This window comes from Colossoma macropomum, unplaced genomic scaffold (assembly GCF_904425465.1).
Source record: "Colossoma macropomum unplaced genomic scaffold, Colossoma_macropomum, whole genome shotgun sequence".
Taxonomy (NCBI): domain Eukaryota; kingdom Metazoa; phylum Chordata; class Actinopteri; order Characiformes; family Serrasalmidae; genus Colossoma; species Colossoma macropomum.
The window spans coordinates 19,874,804-19,897,070 of NW_023494808.1; the positions used below are offsets into that span (position 1 = coordinate 19,874,804).

The 22,267-nt window shown below is 38.0% G+C and overlaps 1 protein-coding gene across 3 annotated transcripts; it reads right to left on the reverse strand.

The window, feature by feature from the left end:
- Positions 1-1,061: 1,061 nt before the first annotated feature.
- gk (glycerol kinase) lies at positions 1,062-22,259 on the reverse strand. Of its 3 annotated transcripts, XM_036557429.1 has the most exons (21): positions 22,105-22,259; positions 18,761-18,834; positions 18,311-18,417; positions 16,921-16,998; positions 16,625-16,704; positions 16,121-16,258; positions 15,059-15,168; positions 13,178-13,244; positions 12,867-12,884; positions 11,704-11,739; positions 11,529-11,596; positions 10,140-10,182; positions 9,951-10,031; positions 9,480-9,558; positions 9,104-9,200; positions 7,956-8,040; positions 7,327-7,447; positions 6,798-6,941; positions 5,764-5,850; positions 5,208-5,294; positions 1,062-2,951 (listed from the first exon to the last, which is right to left on the reverse strand). In XM_036557429.1, exons 1-21 carry the CDS (start codon positions 22,195-22,197, stop codon positions 2,941-2,943), a joined length of 1,704 nt encoding a protein of 567 aa, XP_036413322.1. In that variant the 5' UTR covers positions 22,198-22,259; the 3' UTR covers positions 1,062-2,940. The 3 variants fall into 3 exon arrangements, with proteins under 3 accessions (XP_036413322.1, XP_036413323.1, XP_036413324.1); XM_036557430.1 differs by lacking the exon at positions 12,867-12,884; XM_036557431.1 differs by lacking the exon at positions 5,208-5,294.
- Positions 22,260-22,267: the final 8 nt, after the last annotated feature.

Below are 22,267 nucleotides of genomic sequence, written 5' to 3' on the forward strand. Positions count from 1 at the left end.
TATGGGTCAGTTCAAGTAAGGTAGAAAAAAATAAATAAAAATACAAATTCAAAGTTGAAAAATCAGCTCAGATCACACATACCTCCAAAATGTTCCTTTGCAAATCTACAGTAAACTACAAAAATGGACTTCAGTGATAGTACAATCTGTTGGCTCTGTGTAAAATGGAGTGCAGCACATCATTTTATCAATTTCTGATTATGATTCTTAAATATTGACATCAAGTTACTTGGCTTTGGACCTTGCCTAATGCTTAAATAAAAAATGAAGAGGAAAAAAAACTGCATGACACCAAACAAAGACAAAAAAAACAAATCTCTCTCCGAGATACGAACCAGCAGGTGGAAAAAAATCATGTAATGACATTGGTACCGTTAAGTTTGTTAAGGTTGTAAATGTCAAAGAGACGAAAAGTTCATTTTACCAGTGCAATTCATCTGTGTGCAGCTGAACGAGTATAATAAGTAACGTATTCATTTTTGCTAGCTAGTGCTATATTAGACACCGTTTATAAGAACCTTATTTCACAGCAGGACTATAGAATGGATAGAATGGCGTACTGAAAACTGACTCAGTGGTGTGAGGATGTCCTAAAACACAGACTGTACATCAGAGATGGCTTCTTATACAGGCATTATATCTGCCTGAAGTACCTCACATTCAACCAGCTCAGCTCAACAGCTGCGTTTCTAAAACAGTCTAATCTATGTTAAAGAATAACAAATGTGATAAGTGATAAGAACAGTTATGTTTAATTGTGGGAATTCTAGTGCCTTGCTGTGGTTCACATAGAAGAAAGAAAAGAAATGAACAATGTTTTTAAAATGGCGGTAAATTCATTTTTACAGGCACTGTAACTCCGTTACTCGTGACCATGTGCAGGCCTATACAGAATGTTTAAAAAAATAATAATAAACAGTGATCTTTACACCAGTTGTTGTACAGAAATGATTTGCTCTTTGGTCAGTTACATTAACTAAAGAGCCTAGAACTAGTGGTGACTCATGAAAACAGCAGATGTAATTATGCAAAAAAAAAAACAACAAAATAAAATACTACTTACAGAGCTAGCAATTTGAAAAAATGAACAAAAAAACAGCAAAAAAGGATGTACAAGAGGCACAAATAGCATGGGACTTACAATATGAGCCTACCAATTAATGCAGCGTGCAGTGTTAAAAGTTGAACCCAAACCTTACTGATGTTTCCCATCTTGTATAATGCTAAACTAAAGCTATCATTAGTAGACTGGTAGAAAACTGTACTTTGTGTCTGCACTTGTTCTTGGCACCTTGTTACAGAAAGTAGATGACATTGACCAAAAATACCAAAACAGTACATTGTCTTTGCTTCCTCTAGCATGGTTTATACATTAAAACAAAAGTATGAGCCATCTTGACAGTTAAAGTGTTGACAGAATCTGGCTCATGACCTGGGAACAGTTTTACTGCTATTTGTATAAATGGTCTTGATTAAGCTGGGGCAGCTGGTCCTAGATCAGTGCAGAAGGGCTTTTTTCTGCCTTATGATCCACAGTGATTTGGGTCAGGTTACTCTAATGGCCCCCTTGTGCACAGTTTTCTCGTTAGCATCACTACACAGCTTTGTCAGTAGGTAAAACTGTTATATAAAATTCTTTAAAAAAAAATCTTTCACAGTCGCCTACAGTGCATACATAAACTACACAACATACCTCATAGTAAAGTGCTCCAAAATCTTGGGCTGTTTCTCAGACAGAGTCATGAAAAATGGCAAATGTAGGGCCCAACCGATAAGAAAATGTTGTGACTGATACCGAAACTAAAATTGCAGTTTTGGTTTCTGTTGATGTTCTCTTATTTTTCCATCAGTTCTCTTCATAGAGGACAGTTATTCTCATGCTAAAGGTTAGGCTGCAATAAAGACGGCTCGTGATGGTTTGGTCACAGTCATGTGAGCAATAATCCATTAAGTCCGCAAAAGTGACCTGACCATTCCCGTCATGTAAGAAGTTCATTTATAATACAAGAAGAAACAGTAATTATCTGTGCTTTATCAGCAGAAACATTGCCAATACTAACAAGTCTGTGGAACCTTAATATCGGCAGACGTTATTAGTCAACTGGGGCGGGCAATATGACCTCAGTCATTACAGTGATAAATTACATCACAATGTTCTTTTCTCAGCATACTGTGGATATCAACAGTACTTAACGGACAACGAACAACTGCATGTTCCATTACAAAGAGGCCATTATCAGGTTTAGTTCGATTTAGTGCAGTGCAGTACATAAAACATTGTGTTAATAGTTTGATTATAGTGTTTTAAATGGGATATTGTAAAGCATGTTATGCACTGTGAAAATGTTATATTTTTTGTGTTATATATTCCTCTACCTCTTCAGCCAGCCAGTGTATCGGTCAGGCCCTACTCTAATGGTTGCCACCTTGAAATGCAAGTGGTGACCAAAGCTGAACCACACCATGAAAACCAAGAAGATTACTACTGTTTTCCTCCAACCAGAAAGCTATTCAGTGAAGACCAAGTGGCACAATAAAAAGCTGATGAAACATCGATGGTCCTGTAGAATTTACAATACAGCCAAAGCACGAATTTACAATGAACAGGGGACCTATGAAGAGAAGAGGATCCACAGCTCTGTCATGCAGGAAGAGAACAACAATGCTTTGCAGGTGCCCAACACTACGATTCCACAATTTGTAACTCTCACAACCTCAAAAGTGCTTAGCTTGCCAGATATTCCTTGGCAAATGAGGTTGGGAGAAAGTGTCTGCTGCTGGAAACTCGTCTGGCAGCTTAGTTGTTACAGCTGGAATGTCCGTGGGGGAACTGCATGCCATTGTGGCCGGACACTGGACCATTGTCTGAGTTGAAGAAGGACGTGCCCAAGACCCCGTCATTTTCTGTTATTCTCCAATACGGAAGAGGCTTCCGGAAATCTACTTGTGGCCTGTTTAAAAAAAAAATTCAAATTTACTTTTCAAATTACCTTAATGTTTTAGGTACTGATCAACAAATAAGCTCATTTTTAGAGCAGCAATTGCAGATATTCAATGGGACACAGACAGAAGAGAAGCACAGTGAAAACAAGGAGAACACTGCTTTAGAAGACGATATAATGATGCTGGGGTGACGTAGTAGAGAACAGAGAGTCATACTGAGGTGGGGCATGACTTTAGAAATCTTGCAAACACTTGAGGAGAAATGCTACTACATAGGTATTGAACCACTAGAACATGCAATTTAAAGATATCTCCATACTTAATCAAGGTACATATCGTCACTGTCAGAGCAAAACCTTGTATCTCCAAAATGGAAACTTTACCGGAGAAGGAATGATCTTAACATTTAATGGAAGTTAATGGGGAAATGATTAATTCCAGGTAATGTTGGACCATTTCTATTGGTCGATTTCTCAGGAAATTTTGATACAATGTAAAGAGTAGATGGTGATTTCAAATTATGTCTAAACATGAAAAAAGACAAAATGGAGATATAAGGTTTTGTTCCAGCAGCAACAATGAAAGAAATTAAATTGAATTACTGAAATAAAAATGTGAAAATTAACACAAACACAATGCAGTTTTGTCTAACAGCAAGGACATATTAATGACAGCTCCATAATTACTGACACCCATGGCAAAAATGGGTAAAGAAACTTTTAAAAATGATTTGACTTTATGTTTTAACTTGACGTTTCAGAGACGGGAGTATAAATATGAGGTGACAGAGAGGCCAAACTCACATCAATATGAGGAGTTTATAAGTATATATGTATACACTCTTGAAAACTCCCATTTCCACCGTTAAGGCCATAATTGAGAAGGAGCAGTAGCGAACCTTCCTGTAAAAGGACGCATGCTCTTCGTCCACTTTTACGTACAGTGAGGAGGACTGTTTGAGGCACAAAAATTTCTCCAAAGGTCAGGGCTGGAAATTTGGAGAACATGGAAGTATTTTGAGGTCACCAAGTCTCCATAACAACAAACTATTCGAAAGGCATGCCAGAAGAAAGTCTTTCCTTTCATTTAACCACAAATGTAAGTGCCTGGAGTTTGCTAGATACTACTGGAAATTCAACTGGAACCAGGTTCTATGGTAAGATGAGGCCCAAAAATAGGGCTTTTTGACAACACTCAAGGTGTGTTTGGCATTAAAAGAAGGATGGCTACACAGAAAGTAACCCCATCCCCAGTTGTAAGTATGGTGGAGGAGGATCTGTGATGCTTTGGGACTGTTTTTTCTCCAAAGGCCATGGGACTCTTGTTGAATACAAGGCATTATGGCTCCAAGAAGTACCAAAAGATTTTAAATGAAAATCTGCCAATAAGATAAAACTGGGTGGTGGTTAAATCTTCCAGCAAGATGCTGATGTCCAATGAAAATCTGCCAATAAGCTAAATTGCTAAATTGGCAGATTTTCATATACATACCTGGGGGAAAAAAAAAAAAAAGATCAAACTCAAAAACATAATGGTTTTTACTTATGGTTTTGGCCTAGTCAGAGTCCAGATTTAAACCTTATAGAGAATAACTGGTCTCCAATTAAACACAAACCCTCTCTTTCAACTGTTTGAAGCCAACAGGGCCGAGTTGAAAAATAATGACTGTTCTTTCTGTAAAATGCTGTCTGCAAATTTAGACATAAAACTTCAACAATTAAAGAAATTAAAGGTAAAAGCTATCCATACTAAGTTACTCTACTTGTTTATTGATTTGTTGTTAAGACTATTAAAAGCTTCATGTTTTGCCATTTTGGGCTTGGCCCACTTTTTTGCCCAGGAGTGTACAAAAAACAATTAACTGACCACATAATTAAGCTTTTGACATGGCCATCCCAGTCAAGTGACCTAAACTCAAAGTACTAAATGGAGAATTATTGCAATACATGGTTTCTGTAGACTAAATGTGTATCAATTAAAGGTTAGACTTTCATATTTTCAGTAGGAGACTTAGCTAGTAAACCCATCTTTACCAAAGGGGGCAATAATTATAAAGCCGACTGTACATTTCAAAGAAATGAATAATGGTCTTAAAAAAGAAATGTCCAGAAACTGAAGATAAACAGAGGTGAAGTTTTTTGTGGCTTTTTTTTTCCTGGTGACAAACTCAAAAGTAAAAGTCACATAGTATGCATTTAAACACAGCCGCCCATACATTCACGCAAGATTTTTTTTTTTCTCAACTTCACACAACACACACTGACCTGCAATGTATTTTGCTCCAATTAACATTAACATGCTACCGAGAATGTAAAAGCCCAGTGGAACACTACTGAAGATACTAGACTCCTCTGTAGAGTGTCCCGAACCAGGTCCATTTCATGCAATATCAAAGAGAAAGAAAAAACAAGGGGAACACATGAGCAACTATCGACATCATAAAGCTACATGGTGTACATGTTCCTGTAAACCAGGGGTGCCCAGTCCTGGAGATCTGCCATCTTGCAGTATGTGGCTGCAACAGACCTGGCTCTAATGTTCAGAGGCCCCTGAAGCCCTTCTTAGACCAGGTGTTTTAAATTAGGGTTGAAGCTAAACTCTGCAAGATGGTAGATCTCACGGATAATTTCCCCTGCCTTCAAATACCCTGCAACAAGATTTCTTACATTTTGGGCATTCTCCACAGTTAAGTTTTTTTTTTTAAGATCTTTTAGTTTTTGTTTTAATTTTTTAAGTACATTCTGACTATTTACTCTCTTTGGGTTCTCTTATTGTCTGGCTGTTAAATCACATGCAGGAAAGAGAAGAAAGGGCACAAACCATTTCCGTTCATGATTGGTTCTGTGGTCTCCCAGTTCATGGCTTTCTGGACAGCCTTCTTCCAGCGAGCGTATCTGAATTCACTCTCTGTTTGGGGAGAAGAGACACTTATTTCTCAACATCATGCAGAAAGAGTCAAAGAGAACTATAGCACAGGTAAAAGATATGAAATAATCATTAGCAACACTTCATAAACACTTCACATTTGTCCGACTGAAAGTGGCACAACCAGTGCGTGCCTTCATATGTTGTGATGTTTCCTGCTGTTGTACTCTACAGTCACTGAAAACACAAATATAATGCTAGCTGGCTAACAACTGCCAAATATATGGTAGACGTGTGAGAATGAACTGAACACATCAGAGCATATTATTTAATTTAATGAAATAATGACGACAGGAACGCCAACTGCCACGCTCCAGTCTAACAGTTTTAAGATCCATTTCATCATTTTATTCTTTCATCCTTTCATTCATTTGATGAGTTTTCTACTTTCACTTGAAATACATGAGTACATTTATGTAACATAACTAAATGTTATTTTTATAATATTATACAGGCTTATATTATACTGTATTAAATGTATATTTAATGCACTTTTACACCAGATTTAGGTCCTTTATGAAGTATTTGGGGAAACTGAGTGTGTAACAACTTCAAATCATCAAAAATGTGTTTTTATTTTGTATTCCTTTCATTTATTTTGTTAGAGGACAGTGTACCAGCACTGAAAACCACTGTTGATAAATTTATCTGGACCTAACCATTCTGTGTAGTGTGCTCCCTATGTATTAACGCATCATGGGAGTATTTATTATATTGTTTCAACTGAAGCATTTTGCCCTTTTCTATGTGTCCATCAGATTTACTTAATCGCAAAACCAAGTCAGTGAAAATAAAAAAAATCAATATTTGAGAGAAACCTGACATTAGATGCATTCACCTTTATTAATATTGCATTGCATCATTCTAAGGACTATGGCTCATTTTGCTGTTCAGAAGCAATTCAGTCAGAATGACTAAGGGTGCCTTACCCTCTGGGTTGATCTGGGGTTCAAATTTCTCTGAGGTGACCTCTGTAAGGTCGTCAGGGCTCAGACTCCAAACACTGACCCCTTCTGCTGCTCCCGCTGCCATAGCTGCTCCTAGAGCAGTGGTCTCTGGCATGGACGGCTTCACTGCACAAATACAAAGAGATTCATAAGTATTGTGGTTCAGTTCCCAATGGTGAAAGTTAGAAGTGACTTCCAAAACCAAAAACGAATCAGAGCCCTAAAAACTGTGTTTTGGGTGCTCTGCTGGGGTAAATTCCAGCCAGGCAAGGTTTACGATGCACCAATACAAACTTCCCTTAATAAATGTGAAAGAGCCACTTTTCTGCTGATCCAAAAAAGAAGAATATTAGTTGGGCTTAGGCTATTTATCATGTCAATGTTATGAGAAAGACAATAATGCTCTAGTTCAGCAGGAATGTACCCCCTGAAAGAGCGGATATTAGAAAGAATGAACAAGGATTTCATATTCCGGTTTTACTTTTAAGGGAAGCTTCATTACATCTCTTACCTACTGGAATGCAGAGTATATCTGCCTGTAGCTGCATGAGGAGCCTGTTAGAGGTCATGCCTCCATCAACCTGCAGCTGATTGAGAGGAATCCCACTGTCCTGATTCATTGCATCCAGGATCTGAACCAAATGAACCATAAGTCAGTAAGCAGTCTTTAATAGGGATTTTAACCATTCTTGCTGTTTGAATGTCTACATAACATTACAATACTTCAATGAGAACAAACTGATGAGATGTGATTAGAATAAAAACCAAAACCACAAAAGGTTTAACATTTATTTATTTATTTGTGTGTGGTTAGTAACCCACACCTGATCAATCGGGTGATTTAGGAATGTATTTTTTGTGATTTAACACTCTACCTGACCTTATATGACCTTAAAAGCACAAATGATTTGATTTGCAAATCTGGCATCTTTTGGTTCAAAATAGCAGCACATGTAGGTCACCAAAAACTTACTCAAAAACTACAATTAGATATTTGTGAACTGATAGCAAGATGAGTTTGAATATCTATTAATATATTTTAATAACCATGGCCTTCTCCAATTCTTACTGCACAAAAACAATAGTGTTTACAGAAAAAAGGTAGCAGTGTTCAAACACACAGCAAATAGCTGATGTTACCTCTCGTGTCTGAAAGCAGACTGCTTCAAGGGCAGCAAAGGCCAAGTGACTCTTGTTCGTGAACTGAGTCAGACCACAGATGATTCTGTTAAGAAAGAGGGAAAGAAAACTCATAATGTCGAAAATTCAAAAAGAAGTGCCTGCAGTGGAGATTTTTATTTTTGTTTCTTTAAATTCACTAATGTGTTTCCAACATACTGGAAAGTACTAGAGCTTGAAATAATTTTTCTAAATCCAAAGGTACCAACTGCTCATGTCTCATGTCTGACTCTCAGACTCTCACTTTCAGGAAAGTAGTTTTGCCCTTTATGTGGCCAAATATATTATTGTTATATGTTCAATAGGTTATATGAAACATGTTCTTTGTGTTGAAGAAAAATTTTAGGAACAAACAGGTGAAGCTAACATCTTACTATATCAGCAGCACACAGCATGAGAAGTACAGTATAAAATGTTTATCCTGACTAAAAACGTTTGAGATGCTGTTCAAAATCATTATATAACAAATACATTTGTTAAAAAGCAGAATTTAAATACATTTTTGGACATCTGATCATTTTGTAAAAGTGCATTATTTTTCATTTTATTTATCTGCACTTAATAATAGCTATTATGGTCACCACACAGTAACCAGCGCTATCTTGTCAGGTTCTGTTCTGCACTTTGGGTGACGACAGGCTGGTATGGGTCCGTTTCGGACAGAATTTTGTTATACTTTGGTCAGTTTTAAATTCAAAACATGATGATGTGGTTTTGGCTGAGTTTTGTAGGGACAGAATTTTGTTGGGCTATGGTCGGGTCTGGACTCAAGACATGATGCTATACGTTGGGTCAGCCTTGAACGGAAAATTCTCAGGCTGTATTCGGCTTCAGACCAAAATTTCAGGCGCAATTAAAGCTTGAGGAGATATATCCCAATATGCATACAAGTGCAACATATTGTTTTGTCCATAGTGTCTTAACCAGAACACCAAACTACTGCTCACTAAGAGTGATAATTCTATTTGGGAATATTTCATATGGGTAAAAATTTGACTATTTCTTGTTTTTCGAAACTTATCACAGAAAGCCAAAACACTGCATTGTGTCTTTTGCCCCCAATATCAATTCAGACCTTATTCTGACACTTCAAAGTTACTTTCACTCACCCTCTAGCGCTGGGTTCCCAGTAGGGGGCATACAGTCCGGAAAACGCAGGGACAAAGTAGCAACCGTATGACGTGCCAACACCAGCAGCCAGTTTCTCTAGAAGGGGAAAAAAAATAATAAACTACTGATTAACGCAGGTTCTACCACAGACAGCAGAATGTGACCTAGAACTTAAACTGTCTTAGGACAGTTCTTGATTATGGGACAGTGTTGCTCATATAATGCCAGAACATTATAAGGATGCACAGACTAATGTGTACACTGTGTTTACCATGCTGTGTGTCAGTTATGCTAGGGTTAGTAGGCTACTAGATCAGCCAAGGGGCTGTTTTGGCACTTCCTGATTAGGTCTAATTTATCCACTTAAGCACTCACCTAGCTCTGTAGAAGTCTGGATAATCCCAAGGTTATCTTTCAACCAACGCACGACTGCCCCGGCTATGGCAACCGAACCCTGAAGAGAACTAATTATAGGTCAGGGCTTGTGCAAATAAGAAAGAATAAAGACCCGCATCCATGCACGCAGCAGCTTATTCACATCTTATGCATTTCTTGTCAATGCAAGCATTTCCATTCTTTTAACATTTCAAGCAAAGGAACTTTTGGTCTACTGAAATAACTTAATTCAGTTAGAGCAATAATGGCTGAAAGTACAGGGATATAAGAGGACTCTGATACTGAACGAAGTTTCTGTGAAGGTGAGGTCTTCTAAATCTACAGTCTAACTAGTGCCTACAAATAAATAAAAAAAAGGCAAAAACTGATAAGCTACTTAATTCAGCTTTCAGAAAGAATATATATATGTCTAGCCGAGATATATTAAGACATGGAAACAAATATTATTACCTCCAGTGCATAGCAGGCTGGCTTGTCTCGACCCAGTTTGTACGCCACTGTTGTTAACAGGCCATGGTCTGACATCACTGGCTGCAGAAAACAACATGAAGGATACAGAAATTACATATATAAATATATGATAAAACATAATACTGGCAATTAGAGAATTTTCTAGTATTAGCAGTTAATGAGGCATACCTTTGTCCCTGTGTTTCTTAGGAGGAAACAGCCTGTCCCATAACTAAAGACAGAGAAAGGTAGAACATTACATGTACCTTCACCCAAAATGATGTGATGGAGGGACTAGAGCGCTGTACAAATGTCAGAGATCACCTTTCATGTACTTAATTTCCTGTCAAAACAGCCATTTAATACAAGTTACTAAATTTTCAGCTTCAGGGAAAGTATTAAACATATATTTAACTGAGAATTACATAGAAGTCGCAACAATACAATATGATATCAGATTTTTTAGCATTTAGTATGTCCCTTCTTTACCTTCATTAAAGCTTGTATTCTTTCTGGGAGACTTGCTTTCACTTTTTCAAAGAAATCTGCAGGGATATTTTCCTCCAAAGTTCAGTCTTAGAAGTTGGTTGTATTTTCTGCTTCTCACAATCGAAGTAATCCCAAACACATTCAGTGATGTTGAGGTCTGGGCTCTGGTGTTGTCTGTCTATTGTTCTAAGAACACCAGAAGCTTCTTTGATTTGTGTTTTTTAATCTATTTGCTTTTCTCAGTAACAGCTTCTTGACAGCTACACATTCTTTCAGACTCATAGCTTTGAGATGTGTTCTCAGAGTGGACAGATGGACAGAAATTGGATTTTTTCTGATATGAAGCAAGATTTTCTCCTATCTCTCAAAGATGTAAGCTTACTGAAAAGATGAAAGTACAGGATATCTGATGGTGACAGTTCTGGTGGTCTACCAGGCCTTGGATAGTTGTTAGGAGTACCGTATTCAGTTTTAATAATTTTTTTTTTTGACTCCAGTTTTAAAAAAAATTCGTTTTTTACTTACTTTTAACTTTCTTATGGAAGTGGATTATCTTATATCTAATCCCTTTAGAAAAATCTCCTATAAATGAATAATCTGGTCATTTTGACTGGAAATGAAAGAAATGTAGATTTTAGTATATTATTGTATATTGGTACTAGGTGTATGCAATACTGCAAAAATGTAAAAGACATGTATGTCACGACATTCAATCTTTCTGAGGTTTGTTAAAACCTGAAACACAGACAATGCATCAGCAAAACAGCAGTCTTAAATCAACAACAATAAAAATATACACAATAGTGTATCTGACTGTTGTTTAAAGTCTCTTTATACTTGGACTAAATTTCAAAATTTTCTTTAATGCAACTAGAAATATTGATATTGGCAATGTCCTCAGGTAAGCTAACTGTGACATAATTTATCACAACAATGATAACATCATCAAATCTTCCACCCCTAACTGAGACAGTATTCATTAGGGGTAGAAAGGCCAATGCTAATTTGGTTTTTAGGAAGCAAACAGGCTATCTTTAGCTAAAAAAAAAAAACTTCATCAGCATAAAGAAAAATAAATAAGAGCCTTACGTATTTTTGGCCTGGCCATCTTGAAAACACATCTGTCCTACAAGAGCAGCTGATTGGTCCCCCAGACACTGTGCCAAAAACAGTACACAATCACTTTAGTTTCATATTACATTATCAAGCCGTTTAGGCCTGTAATAGAATTTCTGTATGAAAGGACAACAAATGCTCAACTTACCCCTGATATAGGAACACCAGTGAGCGCACCGGATTTCTGTTGGGGAGTCACAAAATACAGTTAGAAAAGAAAATAAACACACTACATTAATCCTACCTACATCAGAGGGACTCAGCCAAGTGAGCTATCCACGCTCCACCCACAAATGCTTTCTTTCACAGCGACTGTTGGACAAGCAGCACAGAATGTTGTCAAAAATCCTACACAGCCTTATGATTCAAGTTTGCAGATCAGATTCAATATATAACGTTGAGTTTCTAGTTTGAAATGCTACCTTATGTTGTGGTAGCCAAGCAGAACTGGGCGCAATGGATTTGCGACTATGTTAACATTAGCCTGAAAAACTGAATTTGAAATTAACCGCATACCCCAAATTTCCAACAAGAGTTGTGTGCTACACATCCTACATTTTTGCCAATATTCTGTAAAGCTTGTCCAGCCTAACAAAAATTGCTAAGAACTAATCAATTTGTGGGCTGAGCAAGAATTGAGTGATAGTTACTGAAACACTTTTGATGATTTTATACTGTCGTCCAATGAAGTAACCTAAAACAAATAATATGCCACAGAGGTTATTGTTGGATGTCTTTGGTTGACTGCGTATAAAAAATGTCTGAAAACATGTACACCAAAATGAACATGCTACAGTGAGTGATGAAACATTACTACAGTCTACAGTTAAGAAGTACTTCACAAGAACTGAGAGAGCCATTCGGATTGGTTGAAGCATGCCACGTGAATGTTTGAAAAAGAAGTGAGCATGCAAAGGAGACGGGGTGAGAACCACAGCACGGCCCTTGGGACAGAAAGTGCCTTCAAGTAAGCGGAAAAGCCGCAAGTGCCGCGTCTAGTGGTGAAGTCAATAATTGTTGTGTCAAGGCAATACACTGTGTAAGAATAACACAAGTACAAAGCCATCTAGTACATTTCCAACAAGAGCTACAATGTCAGGACTATACAATGGTGAGACTGTTGATGTTCACAGTTGTCAAAAGTCACAACGGATGACTAAAATGGATTTACCTAGTTTTCAAATTGGAAATGCACTGCTAGATGGAGTGATATCATAGAGACATCAAAGCCAACCAGGGGAGAAAAAAAAAAAAGACTAGAATTCTCCAGAGGTGACAGCAGTAAAAAGGGTACAGTCAAGGCCTACTCACCAGACTAGAACTGATTTTCTATCAGTGAGCCCAAAAAGACAATAACACACAAAGTTTTGACTGTGATAAGAAAGGACCTTAGACAGGACACATCATTGCTCCAAAAACCAAATCCAATCAGGCAGAAGGTTTTAGATTTTAGACATCTAAAACTTAACAGTGGGATTTCAAAATGAAAAGTCTCTCTTAATCTGTAACACGCAGTGCAGCATTCGTTTTGCTCTTCCAGTCTTCCATTCGTTTCATACAGATTATGCGGCATAGAAAACCCAGTGACATGTTATTTCTCAGAAAAAAAAGGCTGGACTTACCATTAAACCGTAGATCTCTGAAGAACTCCTCACTTTTGGAAGAATCTCCATTGGTATATCAAAATAGCTTACAAAAAAAAAACAAAAGCACACACATCACAAACAATACAGAACTTTATGATTTTAACCCCTTAAACTTTAAGGGTCTGTATGTGGACCCACACTTCAATTCATCACCCTCATAACTTACACATTAGTTTCACATTAGCTACCAGAGATGTTCATAAGGCACTTTATCCAAGTTTGAGTCAAGCCTTCAGTGAACTGTAGTTAAGTCTCAGCACTGCACATACAATCTGCTTAAATATTTACTGGTTCTTGATTCCTTTCATTTTGAGTTGAAGATGTTGAATTGGAATGGACTCAGTCTGGTTTACTGGAACACAGCCCTCTGATACCTAACTCCACCCCTCCGCACTCTCTTAGAGAGCAAACAAAGCACATGTACAGCCCACCTGTTTGTGTTCTCTCGTCATTTTCAGAGGTAGATTCCTGATTACTAACGCTTAATGCTGTATATTGTGTCTCTAACTGACTGTGAGAAAAACAGGAATGGAACGCATCTCTCTTTCTCTGTCTATGCATCAGTAAGCAGATAACGAGAGCTGACCAGTAGAAAGTAACCACTTGTTTCTGTTGGAAAAGGATACTTCTAGAACATTCCCTGAATATCTTAGTGAAATACTGCATGCGCTCTTATTCACACACAAACAAATGCGATACAAAAAGTCTAGTGTTTAGATTACTGTTCAGATGCTACATGACCTTGTGTTGTAATCCATCATATGCTTTGTTATTATGTTGTAACTGATCAGAAAGGAGAAGCACTCAACTGTACTGACTTGTTTGGTGTTTTGTCATCACGATTTTCCTATCAGGCTTGCCATAACATCAAACTTTAGGTCACTCAATATTTCTTGGTGTGTTTAAACTGTATTATAAAATTCAAATTCAAATACATTAAATTGTCTGGACAGTTTCCTTTAAACGCTGCATTTACTGCACATAGCACTTTAAGTACATCCATCAGATTGAAGACTTTTGTAAAAGCAAACTTGGGTAGGACAACAGTGTAACGCTTAGTTCACATACTTTCGCACCACTTTACTTTAGCACACGATCATTTCCCCACTCACCGCCATATCAAGTTTACTCATTCAACATATAGATCGGCTATGAAGAAAGCAATACAATCATACATTCTTGAGAAGAATTCCTTTAATGAAAAGACATTTACATTTATGATCTGTTCCTCTTATTACGGTTACGGGTTTGGCTGCAATAGTAATTCTGAATACTGCACTCTGAAAAGACACAATAAACAATCTACGCGGACAATATAGGGGTATAGGGATAAAAGGGATAAAAATATTTACTGTGGCTATCGATTTGCAGATTCTTGAAATGACTGACATTACATTGTCATCCTCGCTTGGTATTTGAGGGATTAAATTTGAGGGAAGGCTAGGCGCTGCTGCCTCTCGGTGTTAGGCTTTAGTGTTACAAGTGAACTCACAGGCGTCGCCAGGTTTTTGCATCGCTTAGAGTGACAAATGATACCAGCGTACTTTGAACTCAAAATGCGAACCTCCTACACAAAGTGCATACAGGTTGGCAGGTCTGAAAAAGGGTTGTTATTTGAAGTCATACAGACTCCGACATCGTAAGGGAATGGCACTGTAGTATATGATCCCACATGACGGTCGTAAAATTGACAGGCAAAGATGTAAACTAAAGATTGTATTAATTTACTGCGTTAATTTAACCTTCTTTCCCCTCCCAGGGTTAAATTTCACAGTCTTCAATACACAGTCTGAGTCAAGTAGTACAATTATTTTGGATGTAACACGACCATGATTCGACTAAGTGTTTAGACCTTACTTGCAGAGATCTGGATCCCAATCCATAGTGTGAATATTGAAGAGCATCGTTCTGCTAGCATTGGTCACATCTGTACAATGGACACCTCCCTTCTTTCCCCCAGTCAGGCACTGAAAAAGAAAGAACACAAAATATAAGCGAAAGATCAGTATGTTGAGGATGCATCACCGCTCCTTAAATTATCAGTGTACGTTGATTTTTTTAATCAGTATTGCAGTATTGGCCTCTTGTTTTAAGCTACATGTTCCTGTTTCCAGTTTTGTGCATAAAAGATTGCAGATTTAAACTTCCTTCCTTAGAAATGAAGAGTTTGAGAATGAACTTCAAGTTAGTTTCACAAATCCAGCTAATAATGTTTCAAATGTTAAAGCAGTTGCAGAACAATGCTTATTGTTTTTGATAACTTAATTGGGTTTATTTGGTATAATAATATAATAATAGTATAGTATGAGTATATAGTTATATATGGTTTATATAGTAATTCCAGGTTCCAGTTGCTATGGTTTTGCTATGAAGTTGCTATGGTATTTCAGCTTGTTGTTAGTGTGTTGCTTGGTAATTGTTAAGGGGATGCTAGGCTGTTGCTATGGTATGCCAGTTTTGTTGCTAAGGTGCTGCGAAGCCACTGCTATGGTAACCCAGGTGCTTGCTAAGGTGTTGCTAGGTCATTGCTATGGTATTCCATGTGGTTGCTAAGGAGTTGCTAGGCTGTTGCTGTGGTATCCCAGGTGGTTGCTAAGGTGCTAGCGAACTTTATAGTGATGTAAGAAGAGTGTCCAAAAACATTTGGACAAGTGTACACTGGCTGCGGTGGAATATGAGGTGAAGCCAGAAGCATTATATATTATATAAGTGGGACTCAATTCTATGAAAACAAAAACGTATTTAAACGAACACTGTAAATCAAACACAATACAATCGAAAACGCACAAGCAACTAGTTTGGGTTTCATGGTTGTAGCTCGAAAGCCATAGGAGGACTAACATCGCAAATCTTTGACTGTAGAACAATAATTCAAAGAAAACGAAGAACAGCAAGTTGTTTTTTTCAAGCCAGTCTTACCCATATAAGCCAAGAGTCAACGGTACCAAACATGGCCCTGTGCGAGAGGACAGCCTTATGCACCTCTTCCACATTGTCCATTAGCCAGCGAAGCTTCACTGCACTGAAATAAGTGCTAATGGGAAGGCCTGTCTTATGCTGTAAAAGAAAACAGAGATAAATACATACAGGACAAAACTGTAGTAATGATTATAATGACATGCACTTCCTATGTAAACATGTTTATAATTCTTATGAAACAGATTTCAGTAGCTATCTGTGGTGATTCAATAGAAGTCAAAGACATACACAGAGAATTAAAAAGCATCAGCCAGCACATGATTGATGTCCAAAGCTTGCTTTGCTGTTGCTAGTTTTGCACAGGACTATGCTTTAAATGATAATAATTCTAAGCTGAGACCAAGTTATAATCGTGCAGGATTGTACTGAAGTATTGTTTAATGTTATGTTACAAATAGATTCATCTGTATAGTGCTTCTGTACTTGACATGGCAGTCTTCTTACCTTCAGGTGGTTTTTGTTCCTGCCTGGGGTTTTGTTAATGAGTCTCTCCACAGTGGACTGTGTACGCAGGTCCAGCCATACTACACAGATAAAGATCAGTATTTGAACTAGACATTATCATTCATTGATTTGGAAACAATGTTTTAAAAAATATGTAGAATAATATACACTGCATTTACTGAGGTTCTGTAGAGCATCGAGAATGAAGTACTAATAAAATTAACATGCAGAAAGCCTCATGTTTATGTTTTAAGCACAAATTACAACAAGCAATCATAACTGTCATATTGCCTCACCAATTGCATTATAAAGTGGCTCGCCCGTTTCCTTGTCCCAGACCAGTGTGGTTTCTCGCTGATTGGTAACACCAATGGCTGAAAAGAATTCCAATATGTTATTCAGGAAATGCTACAATGAGAATCAGATACGGACAAAACATCTTCCCAATAAAAACAGGATAGAAAGCTGCTGGTCGGAATGTCGGAATGTATCTGATATAATGCGGTGGCTTCAGCCTTTCTTTCCCAAATCCTAACATTACAGAGAAACTTTCTTTTATGTTAAATTCAATCAACCAAGAGAAGTTTGGTGGCTGAAGTTTTCTTCTTTTGTTCTGAAAAACTGCAATAGCCATGAGGCTAGGATAGCTATCAAATGAAAACATTAAGAAGCTCATGAAAATGCAAACCAATTACCATTGCACAAGACGCATTCCTAAATCATCACAAGCTTGCCTCAACCTGTTGAGCAATATCGGTTAGAACTTATGTGGTTTCTGACAAACTGTCATTTATAAAACGTGCTTTGTACAATGCTAACTGCTGGGCTATATGCCTCAATTACTTGTTAGAAACATTAGCCTTGTAGATTCAGTAAAAAAAAAAAAGGAAAAAAAAGGAATATTTCAAACAGCAAAAGTCTTGACTGATCAACAGTGGATTATGGGGAACATTGTGTTGCCAAAAACATTCATTAAAGGGAAATTCCATTTTCTAAACTTCTGTGTAACTCAGTGGTTGAGATATTACAAAATCATTCAGAGTAGTTTGATGTGAAATGATTCATTTGCAGAGAAACTTATAGATGCAGATCTCTTTAGAGTGCCGGTGATAGGAACCAGGAATCCCAATGCCTACAATGCAATTATAGCCATTTTATTTACTATTCAAAACCACCAGTTAACTTACATGTATTCTGAGTTTTAATGAAATGTTGGTGATGGTAAAATAATTGTCAATATGAAGTTTTCTTTAGGGACTATTTTGCCTGAGAACGCCCTTTATGTATCTCTCCACCATGAAGGGATTAAAATACGTTGATTAAAATACATTTTAGACCAAAGCTTTATTACAAAACTATTGTAAAACAATGTCTCAGACATCAGGTAATATATTCATAACCATTTCATGTTATAATTAAAAGCGTCAAGCTTAGACATCTGGTTCCTATCTCTACCACTGTGAACAATTCTGACTCGGTAAGTTTCTGTAGAACAAAGCATTTCACACCAAACCACTCTGAATGATTTTGTGGACATGTTAACACCTCTTCTTATTATTATTTAATTAATTATTTTATAACGCAGAAATTTTGAAAAAATCTTTTAACGTTACTGAATATCAGACACTCTGCCAAAGAACTTATACCACCAACAGAGAAAATACATCAAGTAGTGACATTGGAGACCTTTGATATTGGAGATGTCAATGTTGAGTTGAGTCAGTTTCTCGCAGGTTCTGTCCATGCACTCGTATACGGACTGGAGGATCTCTTTTGGGTCTTCTTCCACCCAGCTGAGAAGAAGAAGTAAAATGAAAAGTATGCTCTAGCTTACCTAGCTTACCTTTACATGAGGTCTAAATATAGCATGACTATAAGCACTGTAAATGTTACCATTTCCACAATAAACTGAAATGGCAGCACAGCTCCTCCTGAACAGTAAATACTTTTAAATAAATATTTCATTATAACTACATTAGTCTCATTATGACTACATTAGGAGTGATCAATGAATGAAAGCTAGGCATTATTTCATATGCACGGCGATAACTAACAGCAAATTTTCGTTCACTGTTAACAATATTTCTTTATTTCCTCTTACTTTCTCTTATTGTAAGGACATCTGAATGGACTCACCCCTCTTTAGGAAAACTTTGCTGAATCTCGACTTGATGGTGGCTCAGCAGCTCTGCTGTTTTAGCATTAAACACCTACATAAAAGAAAATTTGGGGAGAGAGGATATTTCATGATTATTTGTTAGTTCAATATGATTTCAACATGATGTATTACTGCAATATGATTCATTATTCAGCCTTAATTAAATGTTCTGTGAACCTCTCAACTGTTCCGTTAAATGTTTTATTATAAAACCCATTCTTCATCAACAACAAGAACAACAACACTGGAAAACAGTCTGACCTTAAACAAACATCATCACTGTCATTTCAAAATCTTATTTGAATTTTTTTTTGTTTTTTTCCTTTGGGAAAAAACCCGACTGCACACTCCTTTTGAAGGTGAGCTGTTACAGTCTTATACGACCCTCTATTTCCTCTGAATTGCTTGAGGAAGGACTATAGGCTGAAACCATCCCCACTCCCACTAGCCCCTAAATCACAGCCCCTCTCTCTTTCCTCAGCCATTACTCTGCTCGCACAGCCTTTATTATCTCCTGAAGCCATTCTCTTGACACAGGCCCAGCCACATTCACATTCAAGAGGTGGGCTAACAAACATGCTTAGACTACATCCAGGAGGGATTTGCTACCTACAAGCTCATCGTAAATCCATGCGCAGGATTAAAATTAGCCCTGTGCAAGTCACGGTCTCCCCAGGAGACACAATCAACCCTTCAACCCACAGACACTATAAATTAGCAGGTTGCTAAGCCAAAACTAACTGCAATTAAAGCCTCCAATATCAGCCACAGCCATTCCACACGCATCAAACTTTCAGTGAGTGGACTTGGTTCAGACGTACAATCCTGGACTAAATCTTAGGTGTTTTAACAGAGTATTTATCACACCTAACTCTTTATAGTGATTGTATACCGAACGGATGGATGTTGGATGTACAGTTTTTGGGGAAAAAGACTCTCTTGCTGTGTTCGGCATCAGTTTGAAGCAGTTTAGGAGGCCCACGCCTCAGCAAAGTTCTATAAATACTATATTACTATAAATGTATTCACCTCCTACACACTTAATTGCTGGTCTGTACTGACCTATTCAACAAGCACAGCGATTATTTTTACCAGATACTGTAGACACCTGCTCATCCATCATCTCCACTGAAATCAAAAGGTATTAACATGGTTTGCCCCCTCTTTGCTGGAGTAACAGACTCTACTCCTATGAAAAAGCTACACTAGATGTCAGAACATTGCTGTGAGGATTTGACAAATTAGCCACAAGAGTATTAGTGGAGGTCACGTACTAATAGTTGGGTGATCAGTACTGGATCACAAACTCCACTCCGAATCATCCTAAAGCTATTTGACGGTGCACCATCACTCCAGAGTACACAATTCCACTGCTCCAAAGCCCAATGGTGGGGGGATTTATACCCCTCCAGCCAACGCTTGACATTAGACATGCTGCTCCAGAGCATGCCATTCTGTTGGCAGTTATTTTCTATTGAGATTATACAAGCTGTATGTGCACAATCAAATGCCTGTGTCAGCAATGGGTGCACCTTAAAGTAGATGGATTCACTAACTATGAATAGTGTCTGGACACTTTTGGACATATCAGGCCTTTTGGATGAATCTGAATGGGCAAGCAGATTACTTAGTATGTTCTTAGCAAAAAAGTTCTATATAGTACCAAAAAGGGTTCTTTGGCTTGTAACAACAGTGGAACCCTTTTGGTTTCAAAAAAGGGTTCTATACAGAACCATCTACAACATTCTCCATCAATCTGAAGAACCCTCTAATGATGCAAAGAGCCCTTTAATCATGCAAAAGGTTCTTTGGGTATTCATGGTTTCACATAGAACCCCTGCCCCTACTAAAGAACCCTTGAAGACCCATCTTTTTTACGAGTGTAGTGAACATGGATTCCAACTGTAACAACTGCATTACTCACTTGCAGAAAAGAGGTTTATCAGCAGGCCGAGGATATTTGAGGCTGGCCAAGTCAATACCACCAATGCCTGAACTAGGTATATCAGTATCAGCAGATAATTGCTTAAAAAACATTATCAACTTAAGACAGATGTTGAGATTTGACAGATATTTTAAACCAGTATTTGATGCCGTAATGTTTGTACTCTGGAAAAGCAGAATGCAATAAAAAGTCAGTATTTTATTAAATGTACTGCACTGTAACACGTCTGAACAGAACTATTGCTCCATAATTTGAACCCAAGATGTTGTCCAAAATTCTACATTGTATAATATGTTTATGTATCAGGATCGGAAGATATGTACAGGAAAAATGTCGGCTATTGGCATCAGCTCACAATGCCTGTATCACAGCATCCCAAACTATAATCAAACTATTAGTAAGCTTTTAGTAGAGAAATAACATTATTATAAGGAAGACTAGGCACTTCCCACCAAGCATTAATACGTCTACACTGTACAGAGCAGCTATGAAGAAACTCAAACCTGGATGGAGCTTTTGTTTAAAGCCCCCTCTGGTTTGTTGTGGGTAAAAGTTACTGAGGTGGGAAAGCAGCCCTACTTTAACTGAGCTGAGCATCACTGCCGTACAGTACATACAGGCTTAATGCGACGTTAAAAGGGTCTGAAAGAGAATTAGCTACGTGTTCCAGCAACAAAACAAAGCCTCCTTTCTCATTTGAAGCGTGTGCCATTATGCAACTAGATAAAACGCATTATTCAGCTGAAGCCCCACTTCATTTAATTGCACAGCTCACCAATCGGACTGCACAGGAAAAGAGCTATTGAGACGCATTATCTTCACTAGCTAAGTGGAGCTATCCAAACCAGGGCTCACAAAGACTCACAGACAGCCATACAGACCCACACACAGCCAGAAATACCCATAAATAGTCCCATAAACTGCACGCTGCTCTCATGGGGCTAACTTACTGACTCGCTAGCTAGCGTTAGGTTAGCTAACCTAGCTGACGTTAACCGTTTAATTAAGCTTGCTGGTTTTGAACAAGAGGGAGGCTTTAAGACGTTTATTAAGTGAAAAACACTTTTGTGACTGCGCCGAGATTAGATTAAGATAACTAAATTAATCGAGTTAAAACCAACAGTCTCAAAATTCAACATACAGAACCGCCAACTGCCAACGGCTGATGACACGGGCGAGTCTCAAACGACTTCCTGCACCCTATGTAGCGCACAACAAATGTCGAAAATTAAACAGCTTCTGAAATCAATTAGTGCACTATAAGGAGTCAAAGAGAGAGCACATTGGGACGCGACCCGTCACCCCATTGGCTGAGCGTGAGGCGTGCACGCCGGACAAGGACACCAAGGACTCTCCCTCCCTTCTCCAGAGACTCACCAAGAAACGCGTGGAGCTTGTGCCTTGGTCGATAGCGGCTACGAGGGGGCCCAGCATGATCCTGTTGGAGGACGCGGCCATGGTGCCGTTCATTGGAGACGAGGTCCAGCAGCGCCGTGAAACCGTCCGAGGCACCGCCGCCGTCGCCCACGACTCAGACACG

What these genes read in the sequence shown, in the direction of transcription:
- gk (XM_036557429.1), bottom strand. Translation starts at nt 22,197, where the DNA reads ATGAACGGCACCATGGCCGCGTCCTCCAACAGGATCATGCTGGGCCCC. An exon ending in TTGACTCTTGGCTTATATGG is followed by an intron (nt 15,169 to 16,120) that starts GTAAGACTGGCT and finishes TTTCTTTTTCAG; the next exon opens with TGCCTGACTGGGGGAAAGAA. An exon ending in ACCAATCATGAACGGAAATG is followed by an intron (nt 5,295 to 5,763) that starts GTTTGTGCCCTT and finishes GACACTCTACAG; the next exon opens with AGGAGTCTAGTATCTTCAGT.